General features: G+C 33.5%; 1 protein-coding gene across 3 annotated transcripts in view; it reads left to right on the forward strand.

The window, feature by feature from the left end:
* The window catches only part of APPL1 (adaptor protein, phosphotyrosine interacting with PH domain and leucine zipper 1), a 32,406-nt gene extending 14,426 nt beyond the window's left edge, over positions 1-17,980 (forward strand). The window contains exons 9-22 of one of the 3 annotated variants that reach the window (XM_027121145.1): positions 807-889; positions 1,621-1,779; positions 2,475-2,663; positions 4,147-4,189; positions 5,435-5,491; positions 7,883-7,974; positions 8,380-8,562; positions 10,089-10,141; positions 10,744-10,918; positions 11,019-11,055; positions 11,702-11,848; positions 12,419-12,469; positions 12,769-12,858; positions 13,697-14,703. In XM_027121145.1, coding sequence (XP_026976946.1) covers positions 807-889; positions 1,621-1,779; positions 2,475-2,663; positions 4,147-4,189; positions 5,435-5,491; positions 7,883-7,974; positions 8,380-8,562; positions 10,089-10,141; positions 10,744-10,918; positions 11,019-11,055; positions 11,702-11,848; positions 12,419-12,469; positions 12,769-12,858; positions 13,697-13,843 — 1,506 coding nt within the window. In that variant the 3' untranslated portion in view covers positions 13,844-14,703. Of the gene's footprint in view, positions 1-806; positions 890-1,620; positions 1,780-2,474; positions 2,664-4,146; positions 4,190-5,434; positions 5,492-7,882; positions 7,975-8,379; positions 8,563-10,088; positions 10,142-10,743; positions 10,919-11,018; positions 11,056-11,701; positions 11,849-12,418; positions 12,470-12,747; positions 12,859-13,696 lie in introns of all 3 variants that reach the window. The other 2 variants (XM_027121144.1, XM_027121146.1) reach the window with 2 other exon arrangements.
* Positions 17,981-18,037: the final 57 nt, after the last annotated feature.

Below are 18,037 nucleotides of genomic sequence, written 5' to 3' on the forward strand. Positions count from 1 at the left end.
AACTAAGGTCAAATACTCATTTGTGTCTGTGATTTTAAAGCATTTTTTAAAATGTCAGAGTGCTGTTTTAAGGAAGTTAGGGAGAAGGGTTTTCCTAGCAAATGAAGATTTCAAATATTTTAGGGTAGATGAAACCACTTACCTTGTATTTAGACCTTGCCCATCACAGCTGGGGACAGAAAGATAAATGAATTCCAAAGCTACTCCTATTGCTCAAGCTTCCACTCACTCTTGCTTCGTAATAGATCTGAAAGAGAATGGATGTGTTTGAGCTTGTCTCATGTTCCTGGCATACTTCCTGAGTTAAAATTAATGGATGAACTCCAAAGTATTCCAAGAGTTGTACATCAGGAAGGAGGCTAGAAAATTAAATTTGGGTAACATAAGATGAAATAGCAGTCCCCTAAAAGCAAGAGTTTAAAGAAATTTGAATATTCCTTTGAATATAAGTACTTATTATTCCTCAGATATAAAACTTATCTTTGTAGTAAACATGAAATAGTTTATCCATATGACTTACTTGAAATATTTTAAAATATATTTTCCAATTTTAAAAACTTGCTTACTATATGCATGTGTTAATATATAAGATGATGCACAGTGAAATTTAAGTGTAGTTTCTTCAGTGGCTCTATGCCCAGTAGAAATCATTGTAAACTACAACCTATTTTTACACAGTTGGAAATAATCCTTTGTTTTTTACTTAACTATGTATTTTGGTGATTGTTTATATGATTCACTCTAAGTATTTTGTGTGTATGTGTTTCTGTTGTTCAACCTCCCATTCCCATACCCTCTTGCCCCAGATAAGTTTCTTTAAGATGGGTTCTGAAAATCTCAATGACCAACTGGAAGAATTCTTAACTAATATTGGAACAAGTGTACAGAAGTAAGTATTTTCTTCCTTAAAATTGAAAATGAAGTTATGAGAATGATAAGTTAACAGCTAAATACCATAATCTAAAAATATTTACCACTTAATTTCTGAGTGGCTATTTTCCCTGCCGTGAGAGTGTTTCTCGAGTGGCTCGTGGATGCTTCTTGGTTTTCTCACCATCTTTTCCACAGAATTTGAACTCTGAATTTCATAACAGTGTCAAATCTGATGGTATTTTATTGATTGTAGACTAGGTTTTATGTCTGAATACAACAGACACATAATAATTATCCATAAGTGAATTATCTTCACAGTTATCTGAATTGTAGGGGATGGATGGGAGAGTACTAAATGAATCTTGCTTTGCAAGCCATGAGAGATTAAAGAGACAGAGAAAGTAGTTCTAATCAGGTTCAAAGTCTGAGCAGTGATGTGGTTAATCTGCGATATGGAGGGAGATGAAAATGATTGTTTTAAACGCACAGGGCAGAGCAGTTTGAAAATTCCTCCAAAGTATGAGTCATTCAGTGTGGCTTCATTAGTTTTGGAATTTGGTATTGTTCCCAAATATCTAAGTTTCAAATAAAATGTAAAGCTGCTTTATAACACGCCACTTTAACCACCCATGCCACTGCTGTTCTCTTTAGGAAAATATATACAGAACAAATATACAGATAAATAAGATTGGTAAGGAGTTCTTTGTCTGTTGTAGTTGGTAGTAAATAATCTGTTCCCTCTGTTAGTGTTCGCAGGGAAATGGACAGCGATGTAGAGACCATGCAGCAAACAATAGAGGATTTGGAAGTAGCCAGTGACCCCTTGTATGTGCCTGACCCAGATCCCACAAAATTTCCTGTTAATCGAAACTTAACCCGAAAGGCTGGATACCTTAATGCTAGGAAGTAAGAAAACTATTGTTATTTTCATATATTGTGTATCAATTAAGGTAATAGCAAGTGAATATAATAAATGATATCTCCAAACTGTTCTGATTTTACTAAATGTTGAAACTTTTTACTAATACCACTATTAGTATTTATGCCAACTTTTTGACAGATGAGGTACATGAATAATTTTCAAAAGTAAAATTCTATTTAGATATTTATCAAATGATTTAGAATTATTTTAAAAAGTGAAACCAATTTGAGTTTAAATAAATCTAGCATAACATGTGAATGCTATTAAATATCATTATCATACTTTAAAATATATGTAATTACACCATCAAGTCAAATTTTAGTTTTTACCTAAAGATGGGATAAAGCAAGTTAACTCTAACAGTAAAATAAATTCTTTTGTTTTGAATTTATTCCCTTGAAATACAGTTGGACTGTATTTTATGGAGCATCATAACAGCTGTAATTTGATCATTTCCAGCCTTGTTTTGGAAATATATACATGCAGAATCACACAAGTGGGTCAGTTTATGTGAATTTATTTTAGAGACTGAAAACCTGATGTTTATATTTTCTATGCACCTTGGTGCCTTTTTGCAAGGTGGTTCTTTGTGATGTGCTTTACCTTTATCTTGTGTCTGGCTGATGATGGGATTTTAGGTGTGTTGTTATTAAAGAGTGAATGTACTTTCTTCATTTAGTAAAACAGGCTTGGTGTCATCTACCTGGGACAGACAGTTTTACTTCACACAGGGTGGAAACCTAATGAGTCAGGCCCGTGGGGACGTAGCAGGAGGCCTGGCCATGGACATAGACAACTGTTCAGTAATGGCTGTGGACTGTGAAGACAGGCGATACTGTTTTCAGATCACTTCTTTTGATGGCAAAAAGTTAGTATTTTTCCCTACTATTAAAAAAAATCTGTCATATTTTAAACTACTGAAATGTAGGATAATTCCTTTTCACTTGGACGTTGTACACGTTAGAATTATTATGTATTAAGATAATTTTCTTTTTAATCTTGTAGAAATTAGTTGAATTTTCCTTTTTGACTTAGATAAATGATGTCTTAATATTTTGAGGTTGTCAAAGCAAGTTTATGTGGTAAAGACCTGGGATTTCATGTTAAGAGACTGGTCACTGAAAATCCAGCATGGTATGGGGAAGGCAGCACAAGCTAGTGGAAAGAGCTCCAACCTTGGGGTCAGAAAGTTCAAATTCTGGATCCACTACCTACTTTGCAGTGTTAGACAAGTTACCTGACCTCTCTGGGCTTCAGTTTTCTACATGTAAAATGGAGGTTGGGGGGTCCTTCATTTCTATTTTGTGAATTGTTATGTAGAATAGAAATCTAACATATGTAATGTGCCTAGCATGTAGTAGGTGCTAATAATAATATTTTTAAATGTTAATCACATATTTCTGATCAAATTAATTATTTAGGCCATTAATGTTTACGTGCCATTTTAAAACTTCTATTACCTTTGCATTAAACAAGAATCCCATAGAGCAGCTTTTAAAACAAATTTTTGAGAAGCACAGAACAATACAAAAAGATGTATGAAAAAAAGCTATAATCTCATTAACCAGAAGCAATAATTAACTTTTTGGTCACTGCCTTACAGTTTTTATTTTTTATTCTAAGTACATTTTTAAAATAACTGAGGAAATACTGAATGTTTATTTCATATTCCTTCTATAAACAAACAATGAATGTCAATTACTGTGTGTCATTTATCACACTGGATGTTGGGAGTCCCTTTGTTCATTTGTCAAAATTACCAAACTGTTAACGTTACTGGATGTATTTACATTTTTGTATTTCCAGTTTTTTGCTAATGCTTAACATGATTTCCCATTTCACATTCCTGGTGTGATTCAAAATTAGTGAAAAAAAATTTTTTCTAACTCTTAAATATTAACATCTATAGAAAAGCTACATATCCCTATGTTAGTGATTAATATGTTGAAAAGTTTTACTTAACCATATTCAAGGAAAAATAATAAATAATGAAGTAAAATTAGTATTTTCTATTAGGACCACTGATTTATGTTTGAAATATATATGGTAAGTGTCAGAAAGTTGAAATGCATTGTCTTAGTGTCAATGTACCTTTGTTATAGTCTGCCTTCTGAAAACCAGCACATTTCTTTTTTGGTACATCTTGGCATAGATAGACAAAGTCAAGAGTTGTTAAAATCTGAGTCCTGATACCTCTGATAGTCTCCTTTCCTTAAGATACTGGTTGGTTATGTGTCTTCTCTTTGTTTGTTTCATACTGATGTGTATCTTTAAAGATAAAAATTTCTCACTCACGTTAAAAGTACTTTAGAAAAAAGTTGACTGTCAAACTTTTTCTCTTTTTTTTTCAGGTCTTCAATTTTGCAAGCAGAGAGTAAAAAAGACCATGAAGAGGTAAAATTTTATCTACTTAATTTCTTCAGCATCATCTTAAGATATTTTTCTGATGACAAAACATATTGATGTGTTCATTATAGAAATTTGGAAAATCCTAGTTAATTACAAATCTTTTTTTCAAAAAAGTCTATTGTCCTCAAGCAACATTCTTAAGTTTTGCACGGAATTTTACAACTGGACCTATAAGGAGAGACCTTAGAGATCATTTCTTGCTGTCTTTTTAAAAGCTCAAATTCAGAAATGACCTTGTGACTGCTGCTTTCTGGCAGGCTGTTAGTATCATGAGGCGAGTTTAATCTATTCCCTTCTCTTACCAACTCTCGAGACAGTATTTGCTGCATTAAGAACATAGTGGCAGATGTAGCATGGCAGGAAGCAACTAAAGCTTAAAACCTTGGGGAAATGAAAGACAGAAAAACAAAAATTTGGGAGTGTTTGTTCTTCCTCGTGAGTCTTTTGTTTTTGGCTCCATTTTTACTTGTCGTTCACCAAATATGGAAGGTAAGTTGTTATTATATAATTGTGCTGGTAAAAGACAAGTTTAGAAATTATGTAGAGATCAACTTTTATTTACTTCTTATGGAAAAGAGTAGGTATTAAAACGTGCTTCTGGTCTCTGAGGAATACAGACATATGGCTGTTCTTTGCAGGGTTTACCAAACAGAACATTAGGTTAGCTTTGTAAGGCTCCTTAGGCACTGGAATACTTGAGAGTGAAGCAGAGGATGTGGGGCAGAGAGTGTTTTCTGTGTTATTTATAAACCTGAAAGGGAAGTATGTAAAATACGTTCACAAGGAATATATTTAGCTCTTAACTTTTTTTACATTGGTATTAATCATGGTATCTGAGTCCAGACTGTCTTATTTGGTGGGGATTAGATATAATTTATATTAGATATAAAAAAATTTATATTAGATATAAAAAAAATTTATATTAGATATAAAAAGATAAATATAGACTATTAAATTACAGTTTAACATGATAGCTATATTTTTTATTTCCTTGTATGAAATAAATCTGGAATTTAAAAATAACAAATCTGTTCAGTGTTCTGTTATACCTTCATATGTTGTACATATATATGCTTTTGCATATAGGAAGGTATTTATCTCATAAGAAAGATTATATGTTATTTCTTCTAGTGAAACTTCTATGTCAGTTAAATATTAAACATTCTCTTTTAGAAGGGAAGCATTGTAGAAAAAAATATTAATCGTATTTTTCTATTTTCCCTTTTGCAGTGGATCTGTACAATAAATAACATATCTAAACAGATATATTTAAGTGAAAACCCAGAGGTAATATTTTTATTTTATGTATCCAGATATGGCAAAATTGAATAATTCTGTGGCTTATATGGCTTTTATTGTATTTTCTCAAGTTCTGTAATCTTTTAATTTGCCCTTGAATGGGCAGCTTTCATATATCATGAATAGAATGAGTATCTGGTCTTCCTAGAACAGTAAATTATTTCAGAACATACTGAAATCAGTCAACCAACAAATGTAAGTAGACATCAACCTTGTGTTTAGCACCATGTTGAGCACCATGGAGAAAGGGGATATAGAAGAAAAATAGGCCATGGCCTCTGCCCTCCAGGAGCTTATGTATGTGGGAAGAGAAATCTAAAACTTTAAGTAACATTTCATATAAATTGAAAGTGTATGGTGATGACTGAAAGCTTAAGATTTCAGAATATTAAGATCAGTATGGATTTTAGTTTTAGAGAAAACTCTGTGGAGATGGCAGAAACCTGAGCTAGGTAGGATTTTTCCAGATTTTGAGGAATTTTGTGAAATTAGTTGTATAATTAGAATTGAAAGGTCTTGTTGGAGAATAATAGAAAACTGAAAAGTGCATACAAATCACCTGGGGACCTTGTTAAAATGCATATTACGTTTCAGTAGGTCTGGGGTGAGGCAGCCTGAACTCTCAAGTTTTGCCAGTTATGCTTTGAGTAGTGGGTATCAAATCACATGAACTCAGCAGTGTAGACAGAGTTGTAGATGCAGTCCAAACATGCAGGCAGAACCCGGGGTGCAGAGAACTCTGGAAGGACCAGTGAGTCCTAACTGCAGTGTAGTTGGGAAGAGACTTGGTTTAAGAGAGGAGCCATCTGACCTCTGCCAGTCTTGGTAGGCCCAGCTAGGCTGTGAACCTGGCTGCCTCCCAGGGCTGTTTGGGGCTGATGGGAGGCTGGGGGTGGGGGTTACGGTTTCAGTTGAGGCAGATCGGGGCTAATTTCTCTAGGAAGCCCTACCCTTCTAAGTCTTAAACTGTCGTTGGTGTAGTGGTTAATTAGACAGGACTGTTGGGGGACATGTAGGAGGCCATTATAGTTTAGGCATGAATTGAGGGTCTGAACATGGTGGTAACCTGAGGGAAGAGAGAAGAATGAATCATAGAAACAGGTAAAAAGAAATTGGCTGGACTAGTTAGTAACTGACCGATGTAAAGGATGAAGAAACCGACCAACATAAAGGATGAAGGAGACAAAGATGACTTCCAGGTTTTAAGCCTGGATGAAGGGAAGAAATGAAGGGAAGAACAATTTGGAAAAGAAAAGTTCTGTTTTTACCATAATGGTTTTGAGGTGCCATCCAAGACACATATGATTTGGATGCCTAGGAAAAAAGTTTTGAACTAAAGAAGCAAAATCTCATGACCTGAAAAATATTAGTTGTTTCTGTTAGTTTTATAATGATCTAATGAGTTTAATCTAAGAATATCAGTGCTAATTGTAGAGAAGTCTTCTGCTTTTAGTAACTTGATCTCCTGCCAAACTTGCTTTTTCTTTCTGTTATGTCACTTGGGAAGAACAAAAAATTAAAATGCAAATTAGATGACTTGTTAATACCTAAGGAATACAAAGGGAATATAGTGTTTGGATTTGAATAAGTCAGGCTTATTGTACTCTCCTGCCAATTATCAGAAGTCAGAGTTTTAATATTTTCCAGATTATCCAGAATTATTTTGTTTATATTAATGAGAAGAAATTTTGATCGATTTGTGGCATTGTCTTTATACTTTTGCTAAGACACAGAAGTGCAAAAATGTTTTGTGATTATTTTTTCTAATGTACATGCTATTTTATTTAGCTTGTGTTTTAAATTATTTAATAAGTTTAATATTTTAATAAGTTTTTAAATATTTCTTATGGAAAGCTTTTTTCAAATTTGGCCGAAAATATCCATGATAACTTTATTAATAAATACACAGATATTTCTGAGCATAAATACATTCCAGAAAATCATAAAAACTTCAGGATCATGGTTATAAAATACTTTAATATTTTGTGACTATTTCCTACTCCTTTTAAATTTCTTTATTTAGCAAATTTGAGTGCCCATATGCTACGCACTGTACTAGGCACTAGCAATACAAACCTTAATCTAAAAAAAATTTGATAGTTAAAATTTAAAGAAAAAATATTTCCTATTATGTATATTAGTAGAAAAAAATCAGATTTTTCCCCTAGATTTACAGGAAGTAAGAGGAAACTTAAGTTATAATGTTGTGAAATTAATTATGTGTCTTAATACTAAGACAAGAGAATGTGGAACAACTTTAGTAACTTCAATTTACATTTTAAGTGTAACTCAGGGACATTCTGACAGTTCAGAGAGTTATATTTAAACTTTTGGTTTTCTTGCTTTACTAATTCATCCTTTTTTAAAAAAAAAAAATAGGAAATTGCTGCACGGGTAAATCAGTCAGCTTTGGAAGCTGTCACTCCTTCCCCGTCTTTCCAGCAGAGGCACGAGAGCCTGCGGCCAGCAGGGTGAGTTACCAGTCTCTGGGCTCTTTAAAGAACTATATGGGCTATTGAAAGTGTTAGCAAACACTTTGATTTTAGTAGTGTTAGTTACATTAGTACGAAATAGTTCTAGAAAATGTATTTCAAATCGGTAAATTTACCAGCAAGAGTGCTAAATAAATGATGATTCCAAATTTCCCTTGTGTTTATCTCTAGGTTAAAGTGATTTACGTTTCTGAATTTAGTAATTGGAAAGAAAAAGTCTTTTGATAAAGTCTTTTGACAAAGTAACTGTGATTTGGGATTGTGTGTATTAAAATTTGTTCTCATCGACTTATAAAATTGTATTTTCTTTTCTCATAGTTTAAGTGTTTAATTTCCAAAAGAGAAAACTAAATGCAATGCCTTCTTGTTTTCTTCTGTGCTTAGACAATCTCGGCCACTGACAGCTCGAACCAGCAGTTCAGGATCCATAGGATCTGAGCCCACAAATTTGGCTGCCCTCTCTCTAGATTCTCTCGTTGCTCCAGACACCCCAATACAGTTTGACATCATTTCTCCTGTGTGTGAAGATCAGCCTGGCCAGGCAAAAGCCTCTGGCCAGGGAGGCAGGTGGGTAATAGGAAGGTCTGTAGGGCTGTAGGGCTTATGAGCCAATTTCTACAGTTGAGAGCCATCTCTCATATACCTTGTGCATCAGCTGTGTTTTACTTTCTTTGTTTAATTACCTAACAGAATTTTGATAGTTGAAGAAGAATCATGCAGGCTTTTCTCTGTTTTTTTGCCTCAGTTAAATGAGTTAAGATAATTTAGTTTTAAAAGTACTCAATTCTGAATTGTTTATCAGATCTACTTCTAAGGTATTTACTCTTAAAATTACAGAAGAAAGTTGACAGTCCTATTTTTACATCATGACAATATTTTTAAAATTCTTGAGAGTAATACATGTGCTACAGGTTTATTAGAAAACGTTATATAGGGGACTTCCCTGGTGGTCCAGTGGGTAGGACTCTGTGCTTCCAATGCAGGGGGCCCGGCTTCGATCCCTGTTTGGGGAACTAGATCCCGCATGCATGCCACAACTAAGAAGTCCACATGATGCAACTAAGAGACCCGCATGCCGCAACTAAAAAAAAAAAAAAGTTATCTTGTGTCAGAATAAGAAATCTCCAGGAAGGAACTAAAACATTGTCATGCTATGAATTATTAATAAATTATCTTTTGTTTATATGATGAGAAATCCTTGTCAAAGCAGTTAAAATTTTTCTTTGGCTGTGGATGAAGGTAACGTGGCTTAAGGCAAATCATTTATTAAGTAGGTGGGGCACCTAATAAATTGATAATGTAGTAATTTGGATATACATGGCCGTGACCAAGAAAAGATAATTTACTCTTGATCACAGAAATATACTTAGCATTTGATATGATAGGTCAGACATGTATTAGGGAGATCAATTTCATGTTATCTTAAAGCCAGTGTTATCTTAGAACTACTTAGCTCTCTGTTTGTCTATAAAACCTACTTTGGATTGTACTTTTCTTCCTTCGTTGTGGGTGTGTCATGAGCCATGCACACTAAGGAGGGAGGTAGCTTCCATTCTCTAGTTAGCTTTTCTTCTTGCATTCTGTTACGTATGTCTTGAGAAACACAGGTTTAAAACTAGAAAATGTTCAAATTATCATAGTTAACTTGCGACATGTACTTAGAGGACCTAAAAAAAGGTTTTTTACAATCGAAGGAAATTCCTGGCATTTTTCTCATGTACCTAAAGTTGAAGCTAAATTAGCCATTCCTCTGTCCTACTTTATTTAAATTCAAGAACTTTTGCAACATGTTTTATTATAATGTTGATTTTTGTGTGTCTATGGCTAAACATGCTATCTGTCCACATCTTCTAAAATACAGCAACTTTGAGTTCAGCCTATTAACTTAGTGTGAGGGCAGAGGCCTTCATCACAAGTTAGTTGGTCATCAGTAGTGTTCCTTAACAGGAAGGGGTATTTTGGAGCTTTTTTAAAATGTATGTACAAGGTTTTGTGACTTTTAGTTTTTAACTCTGGGTTCAATGATTGAGATTCCTTCCATGTGGCTCATGGTAACTGACCTCTGGTTCATAATTTTTTAAAATACTTTTCAGGCGTACAAATCCATTTGGAGAATCTGGAGGAGGTACAAAATCTGAAACTGAAGGTAAAACAAGTGTAGTATTCTTATATTTTAGAAATTCTCAGAGCAGTAAACTATGTGAAGAATTTGATGTTTACATTTGTTTTGCTGTATGCTGTTTTAATGGTATCTATACTTCACAGTTTTCTCTTTTCACTCATAGTACACTTAAAGCAACAGAACTTAATCAAACTTAAGATTTCATTATTCACACAAAATTATAGATTATGATACTTTTGACCTCATAGTCAAATTTTCATTCCATAAGATATCCTTTGACCTTTTCCTAACAGCTGTTTTCTTCTGGTTTTGGAGCATAACTTTTTTTTTCTTTTTCCCATAGCTATTTACTTTGATATAATTTCAAACTTACAGAAAGGCTGTAAGCATAGTAAAAGGAATTCTTTTTAACTCAGAAGTACCAATTGCCAAAGCATAACCTTTTGCTATTTGAGTTTGAGATCTTAATTCTTCTATAAGATGAACACTGTAGTTAGGAGTTATTTCTAAATGCTTCTGCTGTGTTGAATTTTTCATTGGAAAACCTAAAGAAAGCAGTGTATTTTATTCCTTAGGAAAAGAAATTTGGGATTTAAAAATACATTATGTACCTTATTTTGTTGTAGATTCTATTCTTCATCAGTTGTTTATTGTCCGATTCCTTGGTTCTATGGAGGTGAAATCAGATGACAATCCAGATGTTGTTTATGAAACAATGCGCCAAATCTTAGCTGCCCGGGCCATCCATAACATCTTTCGTATGACAGAATCACATTTATTAGTCTCTTGTGATTGTTTAAAGTAAGTAGTAACCTGTCCCTCAAAAAACTGTAGGAAAAAATGTTTACATAACTTTAGCCTAATTAAAATTTGTCTCCCAAATTTTTAATTATTATTATAGGTTAATTGATCCACAGACACAAGTTACAAGGCTCATGGTGAGTTCTGCATGTTTAAAGCTTTATTTTAAGTCTCTTTGTACATATACACGTCTTACATCTTTATAATAATCCTGATTCTGTATATTCAGATATGGTAGCATGAATTATGATTGGTCTTTAGGGTGTTATAATTGAGTCTATGGCTATCTCTACAAAAAAGTTGTAACATTCCGTGTAACTTAAAGAATCAATGCAATCTGGTGTGATACTTAGTATTTATATTTATCCCTCAGTTAGGGAGCATATATCATACACTAAAGAAACTAAAAATTAAATTAAGGGATTAAAAGGCCAACATGATTGAGTTTATTTTATAATTATCTGTTTTGAAATAGCTGCAGGCATGTGCTTCTATTTAATCATTTAACAATATAGACCATTTTTGTTACTGAATTTGAATTTGTAAAATGTGTTAATGACTAATAAAACAAATTCAGTATTCAACAACCTTTTAATTTCCTGACAATCCAAACCAAATATGACATTGTTTGTTCTTGGATTACCATTCGGTTAAGAAAAACAACTGACTCTAATGTTCTATTTAGGATATTAAACAACTTAGTACATGGGTTTGTCATATGTAAGAGGGCTGTTTTAATGGTTTGAAAAATTTCATGTTTGCTTCTGATGTTTTCTGTGGCAGTTTCCATTACCCAGTGTAGTTTTGTATGCTACACACCAGGAAAATAAGAGGCTTTTTGGATTTGTTCTTCGGACATCAGGAGGGAGAAGTGAAAGTAATCTGTCATCAGTCTGCTATATATTTGAATCAAACAATGAGGGTGAAAAGGTACGTGGCTTTTCAAAATGTGTTTCTTTTGTGAAATACATGTCATAGTCAAAGTTCTTACTAAGATTTCTGGAGAAAAACTCCCAAACTTTGCCTAGTCCAACTGAGCTGCTTGACCAAAGCCTCTTGTTTTGAGGAGAGCTGAGCTGATGGGTTGGGCCATCTGACTCCACAAACCTGTATCTTCCTGGCCATTGATAGCTGTTGCAATCTTCTGGCTTTGTTAACTTATCCTGGGAATGCAAAATATTCCCATAATCAGCCATTTCCAAATGTCTTCATCTTAGAGTAGCAGCAGCAGCTGCTTGCTTTCTTCTTTGCAACTTTACCATCTCAGTAATGAATCTGAGATAACAAGAAGTGGGGTATGTGAAAGAGATGAGAGCCAGCAGTGGCAGCTCACAGACTCTGAAGAAAATACACAAAGGATTGGTTTTGGGGCTGGAACATTCTTAAATCAGCTTTTGTTTGAAGCAGTGTATTAAAATGAGTTATAAAACTAGTTACATCAGCCATTTGGATACTTGATGTAAGAACTGCCTGAGTTTTTCTTACTTGTTCCCCCTTTAGATTTGTGATTCTGTTGGACTGGCAAAACAGATAGCTTTGCATGCAGAACTGGTAAGAATCCAAGACACTTAATTATCCAAGAATGTTAACTAAAGTAATATAAGATCTTTCATATTAGCAAGTAAATAAAAATGATTTTGCCATGCAAGGTTAACAATAGATGCTATTCCTGATACATAGCATTTAGAATTTGGATAAATGGCTAACATTAGAATGTAAATTTTTGGTGTGCTTTCTCATATAAATGCAAATAATAATTTGAAAAGGTTACAAAGGTAATATTAATTGACAAGTTAAAATTTAAAGTTATTTCATATTTAATTCATTAGTTGTATTCATCTGGTCTTCAGGATCGCAGGGCATCAGAAAAACAAAAAGAAATAGAGAGAGTAAAAGAGAAGCAACAGAAAGAACTCAGTAAACAAAAACAAATTGAAAAGGTATGCAGTCCTAATGTCTAGATCTTCTCTGACTAGATATGATGTTTATGAAGAGTTTCCTTAATTCAGCACTGTGACTTTCATATTGGAATTTTCAAGTGAAGGTCTGTTTCTACTTGCTCAGCCACTTCATACATAACCAGATGATTCATAGCATAGTAGAAAAGGATGACATCTGTCTTCTTGGCTGCGCCGCACGGCTTGTGGGATCTTAGTTCCCCAACCAGGGACTGAACTGGGGCCCTTGTCTGTGAGAGCTCGGAGTCCCAACCACCGGACTGCCAGGGAATTCCTGACATCTGTCTTCTGATACAATGTTTACATTATAGTTATATTGACATGTAGTGTGACTTGCTGTTTAGCAAACATACTACATATTCCAGAAGAGGTTGGAAGGTTGTCTCTGTCAAAGTAGGTCTTTTGAGAGGAGATATATATATGGCTTTCATCAATGGTAGTTGTGTGTGTGTATACACACACACACACACACACACATATATATTAGAGAGAGGGAAGGGAGGGGATGTGGAGTGATTCATTATGAGCCTTTTCTGTAGTTTATAATGAGAGATAATGATGGCTCGAATGTAAGTTGTTGGCCATAAAAATGGAGAAGAGTGACATGTTGGCTTTTATAGGCTTTCTAGAAAAGTGTCAAAATTTACTTTGGTGTTGCATTGGTTGTGTGTAGTCTTTCTTTTCAGTAAGTTGCCAGAATTATGCATACATATTTATGACAGAAGAGTTGAAGTGGCTCTCAAGTATGTATTTAACTGCTTACTTTCCTATTTGATTGCAAACAATTAACTTTAAGTTTCTTTTCTGTCTTTTCCACTAGGACTTAGAAGAACAAAGTCGGTTGATAGCTGCTTCCAGTAGACCAAACCAAGCCAGTAGTGAGGGGCAGTTTGTTGTCCTTAGCAGTAGCCAGTCAGAAGAGAGTGATTTGGGAGAAGAAGGAAAGAAGAGAGAATCAGAAGCATAAACTTATCCTTACTTTTTGGTTGATATTCGCCCCCCACCCCTTTGAATTTGTTGACAATTTCTGTGGTGAAGTGGCACAAGGTAACAACAATGCTGAACTATCAAGGAGACTAAAATTTATATTTGCTTGTTTATTTTAACTTCATTTTTTAAACTATGACTGACCTTGATAACTTAGGTTTGCATTGATTTTTTTTTTCCCTTAGAAATAATATACTATGCAGTAACTTCAAATTCCACATGTCTAAAAGAAACCTGTTCATATCCCTGAAGTAGATTGCTGAGGAATTAGAGTTGCTCAAGCCTGTTCTTCCTTCAAATTGTGAACTTATTACCTTGCATTGTAATTGGCTGTGACCATAAGAAATCATTTATTCTTCAGCTTCAGGTATTCATGGATATGCTCCCTCTCTTTCATTAGGAACAATTGCTGGCAGTGAGGAAGCTTTTGACTGAATAGGTTTAAAATCCTTATACAGATAATTCTACAAGTTTGCAAATATTTTAACAATGTTAAATGTGCAATAGAACTTTTACAAAATAATTAGAATAGAGATTTTAGACTTAAGGTTTCAAGTTGTGGCAGGTGGTACTGTTGATTTCAGGGCATTTTCTTGGATTGCTCGCATTTCTCTGATGTACTACACCTGATGCCAGTGGGAAAGAAGCTTAAGTGTCTTCAGTTCAAGATTGCTACAGCCCTTGGCATTTTATTATCACATTCTTAGTTCTCAGGTTGGGACTTGAATTGTTGCTGCAGAGCAGTAATGGTTAAAATAAGATTCTGGAGTTTATTAAAAGGGATTTTTTTTTTGTTCAAATACATTTTAGATTAGGATTTAACATGTAAAGATATTGTTACAGGATACATTGTATTTTCTGCATTGTGTGAAATAATTTTTATTGAAAATCAAGTGACATTTAGAAAGAAGTTCTATAGCAATTGTTTCCTGCTTAAAAATTCTCAGAATTTAGTTTAAAAATGTAATCTTTTAAATTTCAGACTGATAGCCCACAGTATTTTCATAATTCCATGTTTTTATAAAATACTGATCATCACTTTATATCCGTGAAGGCAAATAATATATGAGAATAGAATAATTTGCACTAATTATTGTAAATACTTGTCCTCTTTAAGTAAGTAGAGTGAAAGGTCTAATTCCATGAAAGACTGAAAAGCAATTGAGTGCTTGTTATAGGAGAGTCAACCCAGGAAGGATTTTAACCTGGTGCCAAGGTTAAAATGACATTTCTCTACTGCCTAATTCTGTGTCAAAACTTTTTTTTTTTAACTTGGATTTTTAACATTGCTGATAGAAATTATGTTCCTGTGTTTCACATGTAAAAGTATATATGGCCAAGTTAAATATATTGAATAAAATATTTTACACAGTCATGCATTTAAAGTTTTCAAGAGATTAGCCACTAAGACTAATTTTACAAGGGAAAAGCCTTTTGTTATTTGACATATAATTTTTTCTTTTTAGTTCTGATTTAGAAATGGCATATAGTTCTCACAATATAGTGTGGGTGTTTCACACTGTATATACATTGTTTTCTGTAGGAACGGGATAGATAATTATATATAGTATCATGATTTTTTTTAGCCATGTGCCAAATGGGAATAATGATTACTTAATCATTATTTTGAAGCCTTATGTTACCAAAACGTATAGTAAAAAAGTAGAAATTTATGGAATACTTTTTGAAAGAAGTTTATTTTGTCCTTGCTAAAGGGAATGCTTTCACAGTAGTTTGTGTATCATTCCTTTTGTAGAAATTGAAATTTCTTCTGTGGTCAGCATTTGCTTAGTCACGGCAGGTCCTGCTTTTAAGACCTTTTTGAGAATTAGTAAGCTTTTTGTTTCAGTAAGTCTTTTACTATAAAGTTGTCACCTCACTTAGTTCAGGTGTAACTTGTCAGCCACCGTGCAGGGAAGGTGGTCAGCATTAGGAGGCAGTTTTACTAGGCTGGTGCTTTGCATGGTAGCGTACTACAGCCCTTGGTGAGCACTCTGGGTCAAAGTGTAGGCTAAAGTTAAGGGTACTGGCAGACTTAGGGATGCTGGACAGACTTGTGGTTCCTTTTACATCATGTTTTGATAGGAATTTCCACAATAACACACCCATGTCTATAGGTCAGACCAAAGTGCTTTCCAGTGCCAAATAGAAGTTAAGTGTGGGTTTAACAATTTTAGATGATTCAACTTCTGTTCCATTACTGTAAACCATATGAACAATTCCATTACTGCAGATATTTAAGGATCAACTTTAATAAATTCTGTGTTTTGTTTAAGGAAGGCTCCCCATGGATTTCTGCGTAATGTTAAAGCTGATCTTTGTTACCCTTTGAAATCCCTTCAAGCTTTTGGATGTTTTGGTGGTGATTGAATTAGATTTTGGGATATCTTTCTCAGACTTGAACTTGCACTTAATGGTTTTAGAGATTAACAAAACTGATTCTTTAAAAGGAAAGAAATTAAGTCTACTTAATTCTGCTAGGCACTCTTGCTACCTATGTCAACAGTACTTTTGTAACTATGGTAGTGAAGTCAATAGATAGGAAACTGATGATTCCTTCCCCCTTGTAAAATTGGGAAAACTTGCTAACGAGGGACTAAAACTGTTGCCTTGAACACAGTCCCCAGTCTAGTTTTTGCCATGTTTACAATGATTACTTCGTGTTTAATTTCAAAAGAATTCTCAGATTCCACAGTCTAGGGGTGGTAAATTTATGTTACTTTTATGCTTGAGGAAAGGATAGTATGGTGTGCATATCATTCTACATAACATATAATCATATGTGGTAAAGGCATCTGAGTTAATTTTGAATTATATATAGGAACTGCAAGTATTTAAGATTTGAATCTTCTTATACCTGCTGACAGACCCTAAGAGCCTGTGTTTTGTAAAACCTCTGCCACCCAAATTAATAAAATGAAAATATTAACATTGGTTTTGATAACAGCCTCCTAGCATTCAAACTGTACTTTAAATATTCAAACACACTGATTGTAGCAAGCAAGCCTTTGACTTTATTTTTATCAAGTTCGGCTTACTTTTCTTTCATGAGATTTTTTTCTTCCGTATTAATTAATAATACATAATAATTTGAAACTGGAACTATATTATACTTTTTAACTAATCTCTTGTGGCTGTACTCGTGTAATTTACTTAGGTTAATATGAGAACTGGGGATTAAGTTATAACTAATGTGCAAAACCACTTTGTATATTTGGTGATTTTGTAATGTAAGTGAATTGGTTCATATTTCACTGATATTGTTAATCATGCATATACAATTAAAAATTATGCTTCATTTCCCTTTAGAATTAAATTTGAAAAACTCGACTTTATGTAATGGTGGTATACATGTGGAGTGAAGAACTTATTTTTTCATTTTGTCAAAATAAGTATTCCTGACAAGGCTTCAGGAAATATGCTGTTAGGATATTTTTAATGTATAATAAAGTCCATGATTTTTTTATAGTCTTTTTTGTATGAAATATTTGATATATACTCTGAATTTTACTTCTCCAAGTAATTTCAAATGATGCTTATAAAACAATTGGACTTTTTCTTAATCTGTTATGATACTGTTATTACACATCTAACCCTATTGCAATTCCATAACAGCTAAAATGGGAAAAAAATGTCACTTATGGGGAAATAATACTAATTCATATCTACTGACTTTTTTCCTTTAGAAAAATTAAGAGAATTTTCAATAATTACCCTAGACATGTTACAATGTATACTTGCTATATTGGGTCCTATTCAAAGAAATTCCTGTAATTTAAAGGGTCAGGTTATTGTGTACACCAGCTTAAGTGGCTTGGGCCTGTAGTTTTAATACTAATGCATATTCATCCCCTGTGCTCTTTATGGTTTCCTGTAGCACTTACCAAGTTCTGTTCTTCTACTGGCAGTTTGTTTTAATTTGTTTTGAATTTTGTAAAATGTATACACTTGTAGAAGGTCCAGGGAGTAGATGAAATTAACTTCAGAATTATGTAATTTATCTAGGTGCATGTATATCTTAAATATATTTGTGTATCGACATACATATAATCTAGCACCCATTTATAAACAGACACCACAATTTGATTTAAAAAAAATAAAAACTATTCATGCCAGCTAATTTTGCAAATTTTTTATGTGAAAACTGTATTATTAGTAATTTTAAGTCTGTGCT

This window comes from Aethalodelphis obliquidens, unplaced genomic scaffold (genome assembly GCF_003676395.1).
Source record: "Aethalodelphis obliquidens isolate GAN/ISIS:26980383/991018 unplaced genomic scaffold, ASM367639v1 scaffold22, whole genome shotgun sequence".
In the NCBI taxonomy this organism is placed as follows: Eukaryota; Metazoa; Chordata; class Mammalia; order Artiodactyla; family Delphinidae; genus Aethalodelphis; species Aethalodelphis obliquidens.